This window comes from Mesoplodon bidens (assembly GCF_964165515.1).
Source record: "Mesoplodon bidens genome assembly, chromosome: 14".
NCBI classification, from domain to species: Eukaryota; Metazoa; Chordata; class Mammalia; order Artiodactyla; family Ziphiidae; genus Mesoplodon; species Mesoplodon bidens.
The window spans coordinates 59,847,618-59,866,199 of record NC_138170.1 but is presented as its reverse complement, the minus strand read 5'-3'; the positions used below and the strand labels follow the sequence as shown (position 1 = coordinate 59,866,199).

At 37.0% G+C, this 18,582-nt stretch overlaps 1 protein-coding gene across 3 annotated transcripts in view; it reads right to left on the bottom strand.

Moving 5' to 3' along the window:
- The window catches only part of STRN (striatin), a 110,466-nt gene that overhangs the window by 5,920 nt on the left and 85,964 nt on the right, over positions 1–18,582 (bottom strand). For all 3 annotated transcript variants that reach the window (XM_081254160.1, XM_081254158.1, XM_081254159.1), the window contains 7 exons: positions 17,798–17,973; positions 15,875–15,922; positions 14,762–14,883; positions 11,328–11,495; positions 9,218–9,358; positions 1,219–1,326; positions 6–92 (listed from right to left, as the gene is read on the bottom strand). In XM_081254160.1, the coding sequence (XP_081110286.1) occupies positions 6–92; positions 1,219–1,326; positions 9,218–9,358; positions 11,328–11,495; positions 14,762–14,883; positions 15,875–15,922; positions 17,798–17,973 (850 nt within the window). The remainder of the gene's footprint in view (positions 1–5; positions 93–1,218; positions 1,327–9,217; positions 9,359–11,327; positions 11,496–14,761; positions 14,884–15,874; positions 15,923–17,797; positions 17,974–18,582) is intronic.

Below are 18,582 nucleotides of genomic sequence, written 5' to 3'. Positions count from 1 at the left end.
CTTACTGCCAGACATTAAGTACAGGCCATTTGGATCAACTGCTAAACTTGTAACAGCTTCTAGGTGGGCTACCATCGAGTGGATCAGTTTGCCTTTGGAAAAAGAGATTGTTACTCTTTAGTAATAGTTTACCTTATCCTGAATACAGGCCAGCTACCTCGCTGTACTGGCTTCGCCAGTCACCCCTCTTTGTGTAGTCTCTACATCAATAGCTTTTCCAACTGCTAAAACAACACGTGTCTCCCTCCCTGCTCTGGCCACGATGGTGATGAGAAACAAAAGCTCAAATTTCGGATTATATTTTTGTCTTTCACAATATGGAAGTACAAAGTCATATATGTACACAAATATTCCTTTAAGCCATGTTCATTAACTAAAACTCAGACATTATTCATCACTGACTTTGCATCCTTTAGCTACAGGCAAATTATCTGTGTTGTGGAAGCAGAAGAAAATACTGAGACAATGACAAAGTAACAGAGAGAAAACCTGGCCACAATTTTGGTGGAAACAGTATATAGAAAGAGATTAAAAATGTTAAGTTATTCATCACTTGTAGCTAAGCAAAGTTAGCAAAAGTCAACACATTTACAAAGCCAGTAGCAGATACTCAGGTAAATATGGCCGCTAATACAGTGAGTTGTTCTCCCAACCAGCTCTTCATGCATTTCCTTTAGACTAGTGAAATATAAGCTAATAAAAATTGGGAAAGCCTCCATACCTCAGTGCAAATCAGTCAGGACCAAATAATCAGTATTATAATACAGAAAAAAATTAGTCCATGGAAAAACAAATAAAATAAATCAAATGACTCAGGGGTTTGCCATCTGCAACACTAAGGCTCTTCAAAAATCAAACAATTTTAAATAAAATATAACGATCATATGCATCTACTTCCAGCAAATTTCTACTTTTCCACAATATATTCAAAACAAGAGATCATTTTATTGGTATCTGAATGAATTTTTCATTGTGTTCCTAGTAATAACCTTGGCTCTAGGGCCAAAATATAACACCTATTTACTATTAAATAAACCAAGATGATTCTATATGCTATCGTTCTTAGCAGATTTAGATGGAGTAAAAAGAAACTGATCTGGGAGAGGATTTGTGTTTCAGTGCCTATTCGCTGACTATAAAGCCACTGACAGACACCAAAATTACAGCTGGGATTTTTTTTTTTTGCTTTAACAATAATCAATTTAAATAAGTTCTTACCTGTATTGTTATCGTAGAATTTGATATGCCTGTCTTCATGAGCAGTGATGCTGATGGGAAGAGTGGGATGACTGATGACTCTATTTATTTGGCAGGAAGAGTTGGCTGCTAAAAAGAAAAAATTAAAGAGCAATACAAATTTGTCAAAGCTACTATTTCTTCACACAAAAGAGAACTGAATATCACCTAAGAGATTGGAAAAGTAAATGATATGACTTTAACTTGTCTTTAGTTCATTTATTCTGCAATTGTGTTCATAATTGCGATGTTAGGAAATAAGAATTACCTGAGCAACACTCTACTGACAAATCTAGAGTACCTGGGAATTAGAATTTCCTTTTCCACCACCTGCTATCAATGGATGCCGCCTAGAGCTTAGCCCAGAGCCACTGACATTTCTCATTCTACAGTGTTCTATGATACTTTTGCTACTTTAATAAAATTCCATTACTTTATGTAGATAATTCCCAAATTTAAATCTCAGCTCATTCTAGATACAGAGCTCTTTATCACATGGTTATCATCTAAAGATAAACATGACAAAGATAATTTTTAACTCTTTAATCTTCTCTTTCTCATAATAGAAATGGTCATTTGACAGTCTACCATGTTTGGAATCTGAAAATAGCATCTTAATAGTATTTTTTGCACACTATTTAATAGTGTTCAAAGAGATCTTAATTATACACACAATGAGACAGGCAGGCCACATGTCATTAGGCTCATAACACAGTGAATGAACCAAGGTCTAGAAAACATCTGTGACTTCCCCAAAATCACAGTAACAAAGCTAGTACCTATTCTGATTTCTATCTCTATCCCAACTAGATGACTCATGCAAATCAGGCAACTGCCAAAATTGCTACCTAAACTATCACAAGTTCTTCCTGACAGCCTTTTATGAAATGGAAATCAATTATTAAGAACTTAAGTTTAATTAGTGATTTTTGTTACAATACTTTTTACAAGAAAAAAGGGAAAATCTACACAAAGATAACACTAATTTAAGATATGTCAAAGTTAAAAAGTAATTATTATATCATGGTCTTGGGAGAAGAAGGGATGTCCTTATAAAGTACGTTATTGGGACAACTGGCAAATTTGAGTGTAAACAATAACAGCATGTGTCATTGTCAAATTTCCTGATTTTGATAATGCAATGTGCTGTCAGAGAATGTCCTTATTCTTAGGAATTACATGCTAAAGGATCTAGGGGTATAGGTAATATAATGTCTCTTAAATGGCTCAGAATTTTAAATTATACACATACACAGAGAATGATAAAGTAAATGTGACAAATATGGCAAAATGTTAAAAACTGGTGAATCTGGGTGAAGGTTAACCAAGAATTCTTGTACTGTTTTTGAAACTTTTCTTTAAATTTAAAATTATTTCAAAAATAAAGAGTTCCTAAAATTTTTTAAATCTTAGAATAGGTATCATGAAGTTACACTCATAATAGAAAATATAGTGATGCATAGCTAAAAATAGCTCCAATATTAGTCTACTCTATTAGATTTTCATGTGGTACCTAGAAATATGACATTTTAAAAGCTGAAGGTAGTCTTTTTCCAATGCTAATGGCAGGTGGCCACCCAGCCTGTTATCTAAGTGCACAACAAAAAGTCACTTGACCATGTGGAGTAAGCTCTGGGTCAGTTATATTCATTTTAAATGGTCTTAAACAAAGAGTTTAGATTAAAAATTCAGCCTATGGATATTTTTTCCTCCAGAGATAACACACCATTGACCAATATCTGCTGTAAGGTCTAGCAGGAGAATAACAACAAATTACAAATACTTTAAGTAAAGTATCCAATATATTTTGGGAGAGAAGTTTCTGAGAATAGCTTCAATTACTTTGAAATCTAGAAAAGAAGCATGATAGAAATCAGACAAAGAAAGATCTTATTTAGTAATACTTTTTAAGGAAATTTCTCCAGGTGATGGTAAATCAGACAAGTAAAAGTAAGCAAAATACAAAGAACACTAGAAATAAACTGTAGGTCTACTAGCCATCATTCTAACAACGAGTCTAAAAGAATCCTCCACATATTTATATTCAGCTTATGACCTAAAAATAGTTTACCTTTCCAATGGGTTCACAAGTACCCAATTGCCTGCTTCAACTACCTTTGACTTAATCATAGTCAAATCACCACTGCCATCAATAAGAAGAAAGGTGATTTATTCTGATTCTAACAACAAACATCTTTCATCCTTTTAAACTATACGAAATTCACTTTTACCTTAAAACATGTTTGGTCTGAACTTTAATTTAAAAAAACACCTGCTAAATTCCAGAATACAATAACATAGTCAAATATAAACAGCTGAGGGAGTCACAGTAAAAAGAAATAAATGTGCTTTATATAACTCTAAAGTAATCAAACTGATAACTTAGGAAATGTCAGGACATATTATTATAACTCGAAATAGTTATCAATAATTCCAACAATGCTGCCTTTGCTCAAAACATTCTCACATTCTTCTTTAGAAAATGCTTCTAGTATCAGGCGAAAAGTCATATGACTTTACAGTTATACATCGTGAGGGAGAAATGGAATTGCCTAGTTTAGCTTATCCATCTCACTCACTGACTTGAGACCTTATTCATTTGTAGCAGTCATTAAAATCAACATTTACGTTGAGGACGTTCAAAGAATTGACCATACTCTCTGAAGGTAATTTGAAAAATGTTCATATCCTTCTTAATTTCATATTGGCTTTTTATTTTATTACAGTAGCTTTAGGTCATATATCTAAGCATGATTTTAAATTTACTAAGAGAGGGCGAAGTCAAGAGGGCATACTAGGAGGACGTGGAATTTGCATCTCCTCACAACCAGGGCACCTACCAGGCACTGGTGGGGGACCATGGACACATAAGGGGATGGGAGGAACCCCCAGTGACCTGGTAGGATGTGGGGCTTTGGGGGGAGTGAAGGGGGAGAAGTGGAGGCAGGACGGGACTGGCCCCCTGAGGGATGGATGGGGGAGGGGAAGGGATCCCATGCCGAAGGGAGAAACTGGGGAACCATTGGGAGGGCAGAGGATCTATACAGATTGCCAACAAACACATGAAAAGATGCTCAACATCACTAATCATTAGAGAAATGCAAATCAAAACTACAATGAGGTATCACCTCACACTGGTCAGAACGGCCATCATCAAAAAATCTACAAACAATAAATGCTGGAGAGGGTGTGGAGACAAGGGAACCCTCTTGCACTGTTGGTGGGAATGTAAATCGATAGAGCCACTATGGAGAACAGTAGGGAGGTTCCTTAAAAAACTAAAAATAGAACTACCATATGACCCAGTAATCCCACTACTGGGCATATACCCTGAGAAAACCATAATTCAAAAAGTGTCAGGTACCACAATGTTTACTGCAGCTCTATTTACAAAAGCCAGGACATGGAAGCAACCTAAGTGTCCATCGACAGGTGAATGGAAAAAGAAGATGTGGCACATATATACAATGGAATATTACTCAGCCATAAAAAGAAACAAAATTGAGTTATTTGTAGTGAGGTGGATGGACCTAGAGTCTGTCATATAGAGTGAAGTAAGTCAGAAAGAGAAAAACAAATACTGTATGCTAACACATATATATGGATTCTTAAAAAAAAACTGGTCATGAAGAACCTAGGGGCAGGACAGGAATAAAGACGCAGACCTACAACAGAATGGACCTGAGGACACAGGGAGGGGGAAGGGTAAGCTGGGATGAAGTGAGAGAGTGGCATGGACATATATACACTACCAAACGTAAAATAGATAGCTAGTGGGAAGCAGCCACATAGCACAGGGAGATCAGCTCGGTGCTTTGTGACCACCTGCGGGGGGGATAGGGAAGGTGGGAGGGAGACACAAGAGGGAGGGGATATGGGGATGTATGTATACATATAGCTGAGTCACTTTTTGATACAGCAGAATCTAACACACCATTGTAAAGCAATTATACCCTAATAAAGATGTTAAAAAAATAAAAAAATTAAAAATACAAAAGAGAAGTTCATAGTCACTGAAAAAAAAACAACTTTATACTGATAATATTCCTCTGGGCTCAGCCCATAACACTATTTCCTGTTGCCATGACATCAGTGGTCACCATTACAATCCCCAGGATTCTGTGAAGTCGCGAGAGAGAGAGAGAGAGAGAGAGAGAGAGAGAGAGAGAGAGAGAAAGCCAGAGAGGACAGTAGTTTTTCTTTCTTATTTCCCTTCTTTTTCCACTTCTTTCCTTCTTTTATCTCAAAGAAACACCAAAAGAAAAGTGCAAGCCAAACAGGCAAGGGAGGCAGGGGAAATCTTTGCCTTTTCTCCATATGTTGGCTCCTAAGGATGCACCAGGCTCCTTGAAGATGTGCCCTGAGTCAAGCTATCTGGACGGAACACTCTTGGTTGCCTAAGCAGAACACCTGCTTCCCTGCTTCCTCCTTCACAACACAACCCAACTTGGTAAATGGAATAAATGTAGCCAGAGGGTTCAAAGGAAGCTGGTCCATCCCCAGCTCCTGGGGAGGATCCCAATTCCAAGTCTATGCCAAGGATGTTTTTGTGTGTGTGTGTGTGTGTGTGTGTGTGTGTGTGTGTGTGTGTAGTGTCCCCCTTGCTGGTGATTGCTTCAGGACCGCAGGCTTGAGCCCATCATCACAGGGCTCTCTCCAGTTGACTGTGACTATTCAAGGGTGGGCTGTGTCCCAAGATGTATCAAGCAGACAGGAAGGAAAAACTTGAATCGTATGTTTTTCAGGGTGAGGTCACCTCTCTTGTTGGAAATGAACAAGGGAGCAGGTTGTTCCAGGTATGCTGGCAGCCATGCTGTGACCACAGGGCAAGTTAGTCTGAGGAAAAAGCCAGCACACAAAGGAGGAAGGCAGCCAGATGAATCAGAGAAATGGAGCTGGAGCTCTGATTGTCTTGTGCCTAGAGGTCAGTGCTTTGCGATGACCTAGAGGGGTGGGACAGGGAGGATGGGAGGGAGGCTCAAGAGGGAAGGGATATGAGGACACATGTATGCATATGGCTGATTCACTTTGTTGTGCAACAGAAACTAACACGGTATTGTGAAGCAATTATACTCCAATAAAGACCTATTAAAAAAAAGTATTTAGACATTAAAAAAAATAAAAAATAAAAAATAAAAAAATAAAATAAGCTACAAGGATATATCGTACAACATGAGGAATACAGCCAATATTTTATAATAACTATAAATGGAGTATAACCTTTAAAAATTGTGAATGACAATACTGTACACCTATAACATATAATATTGTACAGCAACTATTCTTTCAAAAAGTAAAATTATGAGAAATGAACAACAGATTTATTTTATACAGGCCTATCTCATTTTATTGTGCTTTGCAGATATTGTGTTGTTTTACAAATTGAAGGTCTGTGGCAACCCTGTATTTAGCAAGTCTATTGGTTCCATTTTTTCAATAGAATTTGTTCACTTCGTGTCTATGTCAGAGTTTGGTAATTCTCGCAACATTTCAAACTTTTTCATTATTAATATTTGTTATGGTGATCTGTGGTCCCTGATCTTTGATATTACTAATGTATTTGTTTTGGGGTGCCATGAACTGCACCCATATAAGATGGTGAACTTGATAAATGTTGTGTGTATTCTGACTGCTCCACCGACCAGCTGTAACCCCATCTCTCTCCTCCTTGGGCCTTCCTAGTCTCTGAGGCACAACAATATCGAAATTAGGCCAATCAGTAACCCTACAATGACCAAGTGCTCAAATGAAAGGAAGAGTTGCACACTTCTCACTTTAAATTAAAAGCCAGGAATGGTTAAGCTTAGCGAGGAAGGCATGTGGAAAGGATAAGCCAAAAGCTAGGCCTCTTGCTCCAGTTAGCCAAAAGTTGTGAATGCAGAGGAAAAGTTCTTGAAGGAAATTGAAAGTGCTATTCCAGTGAACACATGAATAAGAAAGCAAAACAGTATGGAGAAAGTCTTAGTGGGCTGGATAGAAAATCAAACCAGCCACAACATTCCCTTAAGCCAAAGCCTAATCCAGAGCAAGGTCCTAACTCTTTTCAATTCTATGAAGGCTGAGAGAGGTTAGGAAGCTGCAGAAGAAAAGTCTGAAGCTAGCAGAGGTTGGTTCATGAGATTTAAGGAAAGAAGTACTGTCTCTGTAACATCAAAGTGCAAAGTGAAGCAGCAAGTGCTGATATAGAAGCTGTAGCAAGTTACTTAGAAGATCTAGCTAAGATAATGAATAAAGGTGGCTGCACTAAACAACAGATTTTCAATGTAGATGAAACAGCCTTCTATTGGAAGAAGATGCCACCTAGGACTTTCATAGCTAGAGGGAAGTCATGCCTGGCTTCGAAGCCTCAAAGAACAGGCTGACTCTCTCGTTAGGTGCTAACGCAGCTGGTGACTCGAAGGTGAAGCCAATGTTCATTTACCATTCTGAAGATCCTATGGCCCTTAAGAATTATGCTAAATCTACTCTGCCTGTGCTTTATAAAGGGAAAAACAAAGCCTGGATGACAGCATATCTGTTTACTACATGGTTTACTGAATATTATAAGCCCACTCTTGAGAGCTGCTGCTCAGAAAAAAAGATTCCTTTCAAAATATTACTGTTCACTGACAATGCACCTGGTCACCCAAGAGCTCTAATGAAGATGTACAGTGAGATTCATGTTTTTTTCATGCCTGCTAACACAACCTCCATTCCACAGCCCATGGATCAAGGAGTAATTTTGACTTTCAAGTCTTATTATTTAAGAAATACATTTCGTAAGGCTACAGCTGCCATAGCTAGTGATTTCTCTGATGGATCTGGGCAAAGCCAACTGAAAACCTCCTGGAAAGGATTTACCATTCCAGATGCCATTAAAAACATTTGTGATTCATGGGAAGAGGTCAAAATGTCAACATGAACAGGAGTTTGGAATAGGTTAGTTCCAACCCTCATGGATGACTTTGAGGGGTTCAAGACTTCAGTGAAGGAAGTAACTTCAGGTGTGGTGGAAATAGCACGAGAACTAGAATTAGAAGTGGAGCCTGAAGACATGACTGAATTGCTGTAATCTCATGATAAAACTTGAATGGATGAGGAGTTGCTTCTTATGAATGAGCAAAGAAAGTGGTTTCTTGAGATAGAATCTACTCCTGGTGAGGCTGCTGTGAAGACTGTTGAAATGACAACAAAGGATTACATAATTACAAAAATCTTGTTGATCAAACAGCGGTGGGGTTTGAGAGGATTGATTCCCATTTCAAGAGAAGTTCTACTGTGGGTAGAATGCTATCAAACATCAACACATGCTACAGAGAAGTTGTTCATGAAAGGAAGAGTCAGTCGATGCGACAAACTTCACTGCTGTCTTATTTTAAGAAATTACCACAGTCACCCAACCTTCAGCAACCACCCGCTGATCAGTCAGCAGCCATCAACATCATGGCGAGACCCTCCCCCAGCAAAAAGATCATGACTCACTGAAGGCTCAGATGGTGGTTAGCATTTTTCAGCAATAAAGTACTTTTAAATTAAGATATGTACACACTTAACAGTCTGTAGTATAGGGTAAACATTACTCTTATATGCACTGGGAAGGCAAAAATGTCATGTGACTCACTCTGTTGCAATATTTGCTTTATTTCAAAGGTCTGAAACTGAACCCATAAAAACTCCAAGATATGCCTGTATTCAGAATAAATATTATTGCCTTCAAATAGAATTGAAAACTAAGCATTTGGTATAAAATTAAACTTGACTTCTCTTTAGAACAGCTCAAATGCTACTTCAAACAGTACAGTTATACATGTGAATAAACTTAACCTAAAGACTTAAAATCAACTGTAAATCATTATATCCTTCTAATAACTGTATTATATGATTTTGAGGCAGAACACTTTATAATGACAAGTGTTTTTCATAGTTGACTCTAGTAGTTATAATTCTGATAACGTTTAAAAAATTGATCCAAACACAGACTACTTAAAATTGGTATACATACTTGAATCTAGGTTGGATTCTAAAGTGAGAATGCGTTGTTGTGTTTCCATGTTAAAGATGCTTGTGTATCCTTTGCTGAATGATGCTACCATATGGCTCGGGTCACTGCTCACTAGATCCACAGAGGCAGGGATTCCCAATTCTAAGAGTCAGAACATATTAGAAGAGAATGGCAGTTAGAGGGTCTACTTCACAATGTGCTTAGAATATAGCAAAACAAACGGTGGTATAAGAAGTAAATAAGGCTCAACATTAGAATAAGAATTAGCTCATAGTCATTCAGTGCAGATTGTTTCTTCCGTTACTCTTAGTCCTAGTCTATTTTATCATCCTTACTTGTTTACCACATCTTCTACCAGTCACTCACAGCTACTGTATTCATTGAATCCAAGCCTTTATTTAGAAATAAATGGAATACATATGGACTACAAGTTTTTCTGCTTCCACCTCAAATCAACCTGGGGTTTAGAGGGGCATCACAGAAATTCTTCATTTTAAAAGCCCATCTCTTAATAGGAATTCTAACTCTCTAAAAGTATGGAATTTAAGAAGTAAAAACTCAAATTGTTATTTATTGGTAGAGTTATGCAAATATCAAATGCAGGCAACTCATCAAAACCTAGGCACAAGTTATGGCAGCTCAAGAATAAAGAAGGGGCTTCCCTGGTGGCGCCGTGGTTGAGAGTCTGCCTGCCGATGCAGGGGACACGGGTTCGTGCCCCGGTCTGGGAAGATCCCACATGCCGCGGAGTGGCTGGGCCCATGAGCCACGGCCGCTGAGCCTGCATGTCCGGAGCCTGTGCTCCACAATGTGAGAGGCCACCACAGAGAGAGGCCCACGTACCGCAAAAAAAAAAAAAAAGAAAGAAAAGAAAGCCCACACGCAGCAACGAAGACCCAACACAGCCAAAAGTAAATAAATAATAAATAAATAAATTTAAAAAAAAAAAAGAATAAAGAAGGTATTTTTATTTATCATCTAGAATAGGGTAAAACTTGGAACTTATTTATCAACATAAAAAAAATAATTCTATGTATATGTGAATATAATCTGATTTTAAAAATCTGGTTCAAAATCTAAGTAAGCTAACAGTTCAAAAATGTGTATCTTCCAGAAGGTACATTAACGGCCAATGAGCACACAAAAAAGGTGCTCAGAATAATTAGCCACCAAGGAAATACAAATTAAAATCACAATGAAATACTGCTACACACCCACCAAAATGGCTAAAATTAAATACATCCTCAACACCAAATGTTTGTAATTAAGGATACAGAGCAACTGGAATTCTCACACGTTGCAGTCAGTGGTGTAACATGGAACAACTACTTTCAAAGAAAGTTTGGCAATTTCACATAAAGTTAAAACACACAATTCTAATTCTAAAGCCCAGAAATTCTATTTCCAGGTCTTTACCTGCCTGTGATTTAAAAAAAAAAAAAAAAAAGTTCACAGCAGCTTTGTTCATAATAGGAAAAAATGGAAACAACCCAAATGTTCATGAAGAGGTAAATGATAAACAGTGGTTTAAGGAAATACTTACTACTAAACAATAAAAATAAATTATTAACGTTTATTACCACATGGATGAATCACAAGAACACTACATTGAGAGGTAAACGTCAGACACAAAAAGAGCACTCATTGTATGATTTCATTTATGTGAAGTTTAAGAATAGACAAAACTAATTGATAATGAAAGAAATCACAACAGTGGGTACCGCTGGTTAGGAGTGGGGAAGGGGGATGACTGGGAAGAACACAAAGAAACCTTAGGGCAGTGAAGGAAATGTTCCATCTTGATAGGTGCAAGAGTTTTATGTATTTGTCAAACTCATGAAAATGTACCCTTAATATCTGTTTTTTACTGTATAGAAATTATATCTCAATTTTTAAAAATTCAAAAAAGGCATGCTATTTCACCAAACAGTATGCTTTTTAAACTTATACATACTAAGTTGGAAATTCAAGCAAATATATTTTTACTGCTTAAAAACAACCTTCAAATTAAATTTAAACAGTAAGAGTTTGTAGAATCATTTATTTATTTGTTTTTTTTTAGAATAATTTTATAAAACACTGAGTAAAATAAGGGAAAAAAAGTATGTACCTTGATTATCATTAAATACACTCAGGGCTGGAGCAGCCTCGGTTGTATTCCATAAACGGAGAGTGCCATCTGCTGAACAGGACAACAAACGCTGGTGTGCTGCGCTGTAAGCCAAACCCCAGACTGCATCGGTGTGGCCTAGGAGAGGGCCTCTTAAAACAGAAGGATCTATAAGAACAGCAAGAGTGCAGGGAAAAAAGCACAAATCATAAAGGTACTTAGATTCCAAAGGAAAGTAAAATATACAAAACAAAAAGTATAAAATACACCTCCTAGTTTCTTTTTTTCTTCTGAAATGTGGCAAAAACAGGCTTGGAAACATGCAAATGTAGGGTTTAAAATGTCTAAGTTAAAATTTTAAAGTACATATATTTCTCCTTAAAAAATTACATATTTCCTTCTCCCTCCCTTTTTTCTTTCCACTTGTCTTGATTTTTTTAAAAAGCATGTTAACATAAACCATTTGAATTTAATCTACTTTCAGAGAAACCACAACTCACATTCCCCAAGGAAGTGAACAGAGACCCTTTCCCTCCTCTGATGTCCTTCAGCACTTTGGATACACTCTTCAGGCCATTTGTGCTATGAATGGCAGTCATTCTTGGGAGCAAGAGGCCTCTGTCATCCCTAATGGACGTGAACTGAGACCTACAGGAATCCCTAAATGCTCAAACAGCAAGATGTGACACATGAATGATGTGCATATGGGGGAGGGGCAAGGAGAAAGCAGGGGAGGGGGTTTGCTTAGCACTGTTTCCTGATAAAAGCCAACTTGGAAATTTTACTTGTTAACCCTCACAATGAGTCTATGAAGTGGTACTTTCAAGATGGCTCACAGATGTTAGATTTAAAATGCCAGTGGTGTTATCTGTCCTATATCCTCTCTTAGTCATACCATAAAATATTTATTGAAGATATACTATGTAGTAGGCACTATGCTAGATGCAGCGGCCATGCAGATGATCAAGACACAGTACCATCCTTGTCTTCAAAAGACAATGTGGTAAGTACAATAATAGTGACAGATATCTGTTACCATGGAGACTGACTGGGATGAATGAAAGCTTCTTGGAGAGAATGACACCTAGAGTACAGATGTTGGCCAGTCAAAGGACAGAGGGAAGGCATTCCTGGCAAAGGAGGCAGCTCCTACAAAATCACAGAAGGAAAAATAGCATGCTATGTGAGGAAATTTGTAAGAAAGTCAGTATTACTGGACTGTGAAATTTGAGGCAAGAAGTGGAAGAGATGAGAGTGGCTAGTTTATGGTGGGATTTCTATGACGTATTAAAGAAATTATCCTAAAAGCAATAGGGAACCACTGAAGGGTTTCCCAGGAGAAGCAGGGTGAAGTAAGTATTTAATAAGGTAACTTTGATTATAGTGTAGAAGACAGATTGGAAAGAATCAAGATGAAGGCAAGGGGCCTGTTTCAGAAGACTGGGAGAGTGAAGGTGAAGACCCAAACGAGGACAGTGATAAAAGGGCCAGAGCAGGAGTAAATTCAAGAAATATTTAGGGGGAGATAATTAATAAGGTATAGATAGTAAAATGGTACAAGGAATCAAGGATAACTCTTAGGTTTCTCGTTTCGATAATTCTGGTAGTGCCACCAACTGATAAAGAATACATGGAAAGGGAATTCCCTGGCAGTCCAGTGGTTAGGACTCGGCATTCTCACCTCGATCCCTGGTCGGGGAATTAAGATCCCGCAAGCCACGTGATGCCACCCCTGCCCTCCCAAAATATATATATATGGAAGAAGAAACAATGCTTGTAGGGATTTATGTACAATGAGGCAGCCACTTTGAGATGTTCTGTAGGTAGTCTGCAGCCTAAAGAAGAGATTTATGAGTCAATAGCATATAAAACCACAAAGTGGATTCAATCTACCAAAGAAGATTGATGCAATGCAAAGAATGAGTTAGGGTCTGGCCTCGATAAATGTTAATATTTAAGGTGAGAAAAATAAAAGGAGTTTATGATGGACAGGGAATAGAAACTGTCATAGAGTTAAGTGTCAAAAAAGCCTATAGTGAACAGATTTCAAAAAGGACGGAGTGGTCCACAGTTTCAGATAGCCAGTATACCCAGTAAAATAAGGACTGTAAAATACCCCTTGGATCAGCCAAATTAGGTAGATACTGATATCTTGTTATATTTAAGTGGAACAGCCAGAAGGTAGAATGCAGAGGGATCATGCACAGGGAAAGGACATGAAATTAGTTAACTAGTAATTGTGTTTCCTAGACAATATCACCAAAGAGACACAGGAATGAAAGAAATGAAGGAAAGAGAGACTAAACAAAAGCCAGAGAGTCAGAAAAGGCTTCTCCTTGCCCAGGATGGGAGACACCTGAATTTACTTACATGCTGAGGGGATGGAAAGAGAACAAAGAGGGTAAAGCTTCAGATGAGGGCAAGAGAGAGCAGAAGAGAAAGAGTCAGCCAGAAACAGAGAAGAAGAATGATATTAGAGTGAAGTCTCAAAGGAAACAAGAGAACGAGGTCAAGAGCAAAGGGGAAGGGTTGGCTTATCACTACAGAATGAGGTCACCGATATCTGGTACAGGGATAAAGTAAGTAAGGAAAAGCATGAGACAGATAAATCTGTAAGAGAATCGTGGAGGGAGAGGGGGTGCTACCCTTCACAAAATATATGTTAAATGCTTATTAAATAAATGTTAGAAGGAACTTTTAGTTACTGAATTTCTTATCTTTACTTAGGTTTATTAGTAAAATTAATTCAATGATAACAAAAATAAAATATGGTTTTATGACATACTTGACACTTCATACCATTCTAGAATTTAAGGAGAATTTTAAGAGGAAACCAAAATAGTTCCTAAACAGTTTTTGCAAGGGAATTTATGATCATATCTAGTGATAGATTATAATACAGTTTTTTGTTTCATGGTGCTGTTCCCAAATCTAAAGGGCACTTCTTAATTTTTTAAGGCCTTTTAAATATTTTGGCACCATACACTTTAAAAATCATTAGCCTCTATACCCTCCAATAACTGATCAAGAAGATGATGCCACCATTCATTTTCCTTCAAAGTTATTTGTCAAGAATAGTGACAAAATATGATTACAGATTAGTAATAATGTATCAAGTACTGTACAGATGCCTACAATGAAGAAAACAATTGTCAATCAAGCCAGCATTTCCAATCAAGACTTCTTACAATCCAAGTAAGACTTCTGGGGGTGGGAACTGTTTTCTTGGGAAAAATACGTTGTTTTCTCTTTTCTTTTAGCATTATGTATATCAAATTGATTCCCAAATATAGGAGTCCTTTTTAACAAAATAAATATATGGTTCCCTTTTACCAATTTATTTTCAAAAAATCTCATTTTATCCTTATATATGCTATGTAAAATGCATAAAAAGAAAATATTTTATTCTTTCATATCTTTGGGGAATCACATACCGTAAGAGTCATAGGGATCGATGTTGGGGTTGGTGGTGTTCCAGCCCTGGATCAGTCCGTCAGTCCCGCCACTATAGCACTGCTCACCATTGCTGCTCATTACCACACAAAGCACTGGACCTCTGGGAAGGAAAATCAATTTCTATTCTCAAAAATCTATCTGATAATAGGACTTGTTAAAAACAAGAATGCTTAATTATTCAAAAGGCTTTCTCTTTTTCTGCTTTGGATAACAAATAAAAAACTATCAAAGCATTATTCATTTTTCTTCCTCTGCTAAACCAGTGGTTGGTAAACTATGGCCTATGGACCAAATCCAACCAGTGGGCTGCTTTCGTACAGTCCTCAAGCATTTATGGCTTTTACATCTTTTAAAGGGTTGTAATACAAAACCAAACTAAAAACAAGAATGTACAACATTAAATATGCAGCCAGCAAAGCCTAAAAACATTTACTAACTGGCCCTTTATTTATAAAAAGTATGCCAATCTCTGTGCTAAATCAAGTGAACAGGTACATTCCTTAAACTTAAATGGAAACAGGAAAAGCGTGCAACATGTGATCACAATAAAAAAAAGTCTCAGGTACTTTTAAGGAAAAAAGATCAGGATTTCTCATGGTTAAACTTAATTGCCTCAACTTCATTGTAAGAGAGATATATACATCATCTACACATCATGCAAATAAAATCTAATTTCAGCAAGGATCCCAATTTGGTAGTGATAAACTTGTCTCTAGCATTATATTATCTGCCAGTTTCTTTTACATTTACACAAAACACTACTAAATACAAAAAATACATAACACAAATACATACGTGAAAGAAAAGAAAATGTGCTAATTAGGCTGATTTACAATGATGTTGATTTTTTTTTTTTTTTTGCGGTATGCAGGCCTCTCACTGTTGTGGCCTCTCCCGTTGCGGAGCACAGGCTCCAGACGCGCAGGCCCAGCGGCCATGGCTCACGGGCCCAGCTGCTCCGCGGCATGTGGGATCCTCCTGGACCGGGGCATGAACCTGCGTCCCCTGCACCGGCAGGCGGACTCTCAACCACTGCGCCACCAGGGAAGCCCATGATGTTGATTTAACACAAAGAAAAAGCACATACTTACTTATGAGCTCTGAATGTATAGATAGGCTCCACATCAAGAGAAGTGCTCCTAAATCAGAGAGAGGAGGACTTTTACCACTCTGAGTTTTCAGTAGTAAACAGTATGACAATGTATATCACAAAATTGCCCCTAGAAATACCAACACTATGATAATATACCATTCTCAACCCCAGGACACAAGAAAGCTTACTTAACATGGATCATATATATTTGTGACTTCAAGAAACAAAATTCTTGTTTAGTAACAATACCTTGTTACAGCGCTTTTAGCATTGTCCTAATCTATTTGACTAAAGGAGGAGATAGCCTCACTCAGGGGAAAAAACATGGGCTTTGAAGAGAGAAATTTCTGGATTCAATTTCCAATTCTGTCACTAACTGGCTAACTTTAGGCAAATTATTTAATCTTTTGGAACTCCAGATTCCTCTATGTTTAAAATAAAACAGAAAAATAGGGATAACACCAAATATTCACAGGATTAAATGAGATTCTACATGGTAAAAGAGCCTAGGACAGAACCATACACATAGTAGAATTTCAATCAAAAGTACTTTAATTTCCTTGCATTTGCATAAAGGTTAACATGCCTGTCCTTAATACTTGTAGAAACTGTCCAAATCATCAGATTATTCATTACTCAGAACACTGAGTATATGGGTACTCTACAGGGCCTAATACTGGCCATGACTGATAATGGAAACTCGATTTAAAATCGGACTGCATTGTAGTTTTTTTATAGGCATATGATATCTCTCCTCATTACCAAAGTTTTAAGTTCAAAGGTAAACAGGCTACTGTTACTTGCAATGTGAAGATGTTGTTACTAAGCTATCACCAGCAAAAAATTTATTTCAATATTTTTCTAAATTTTAGTCAAGAATATATGATGAGACATTCACATTCTCTAGTCCAATATGATGTCCACTGTGACTAAAGAACTTGAAAGACAAAAGGCACAATTTATAACCAAGAAATACTTCTTCTCTGCTGAAGACACCTAATCTACATGAGGATTCACTTGGTTTTAAGCAAGATCTGGTTGAGCTATCTGATGAATCAAGTATTTTATCTAGTTTATATATGACTCACAGCAGGAATGTCATTGATCTCTTTTAAATTGGGCAATAGATATTCTCTACCAGTAGTAAAACTTCCATAATCTCCTCCATTTGATGTTCATTTCTACTCTTTAATAAAAGAGGTGTCAAACACTGTAGAAGGGCCCTTGCTGGCAGATGCTGGGTTCTGGACCATGTGACCCAAGGAAAAAAGGAGAGGAGTTCCAATAAGGACCCCACCAAGTGGGATCAGGACTAGCGTGGTGACTGATAAAAGGGATTTATACCAACTCATGTCTGTCCATGCTTAGAGAGGAACCAAGAGGCCAAGGCAAGTATTAGTGGTTAAATGAGAGCAACAGTGTCTTTCAGTCTAGACATTTTGGTCAAGGTCAAAAGAAAAGACCAAAGAGAGGTCTCTCACCTCTCCCTGTCCCCCTATCCCCCATCAGCCTTCCCTCCCTCCCACTCCATAAGTCCAAACCTAGTAAACAACAGGACAAGCTTGGGGTGCAGGTTTGATGATTTTAAACATGCACATATTTGTATACAACACCAGCAGAAACCTTCAGTGCAGATAAAGAGCTCCCCAAATGTGATAGTTATTTAAAACACTATATAAAGATTACAATCAGCATTCACAAACCATCAGATAATACCAATTCTCCCTAAGGGTCAGTTTTCCAACCTAAATTAGCTTGTGAGTATGAAGGGAAAAACACCCTAAATTATGTGACATAGTAAAGAAGAAAGAATTAGAAGAGATATTTGGGGAACTTAACAGAAAATGATAAAGTAAGCATTTTTCTTCTGAAAAACTATTAATTAAAATATTTAAATACAGTTAAAGGAGAATATTCTCACTTTTTGGCTGGGGCTGTTTTCTGCAAATTCCACATTTTTAATGTGTGATCCTCTGATGCTGTTATCAAAACAGGCTCAATGGGGTGGAAAGCAAGGGCTCTAATGCCATCAAAGTGACTTCTTAATGTAAACTTAGGGTTCCATGTCTTCCTCAATGCATCTTTATTGTTTGCTATCTATTAAAGAAACAAAAGAAAAATACCAATACATTTAGTTCAGGATAGGAAAAAAACTATATTTCAACATTAATTCTTACTGATTTGTCATCAAACCATCACATTTTGCAACTTTCAAAACAATATAATTTTTAAACATAAATAACCAAATCAATAGGCAAAATTAGCAATATGTTAGCAATGGTATTCTCTGAAGAAATATGAACGCTATAATAAGAAAACAGGCAACATAATTCAATACAGAAAGAGGATCAAATAATAACATAAAATAGATCTTCACTAAGATGATTTTTTTAAAAGACAAGTAATTTCAACCTAAATTATAGAATAGAAACTAATTTTGGGTAAGAGTTGAAAAACTAAGTTATCTTTAAACCTGTTAACATTACAGAATATGATGATACTTTTGAAATTTTCAATGCTTTCTGACAAAAGCTAAATTTTCTTCAAATTGGTAACATAGTTTATAAACCAGAAATATAAAATGTTAAAACTGGAAGAGACAATCAGATGTTACAAAAAAAGATTCCATTGGTAAAATAAATACATTATTATGTTTCTTTTCTCCACAGAATCTCCATCTCAACAACTGAAAAAAATGCTCTGTTT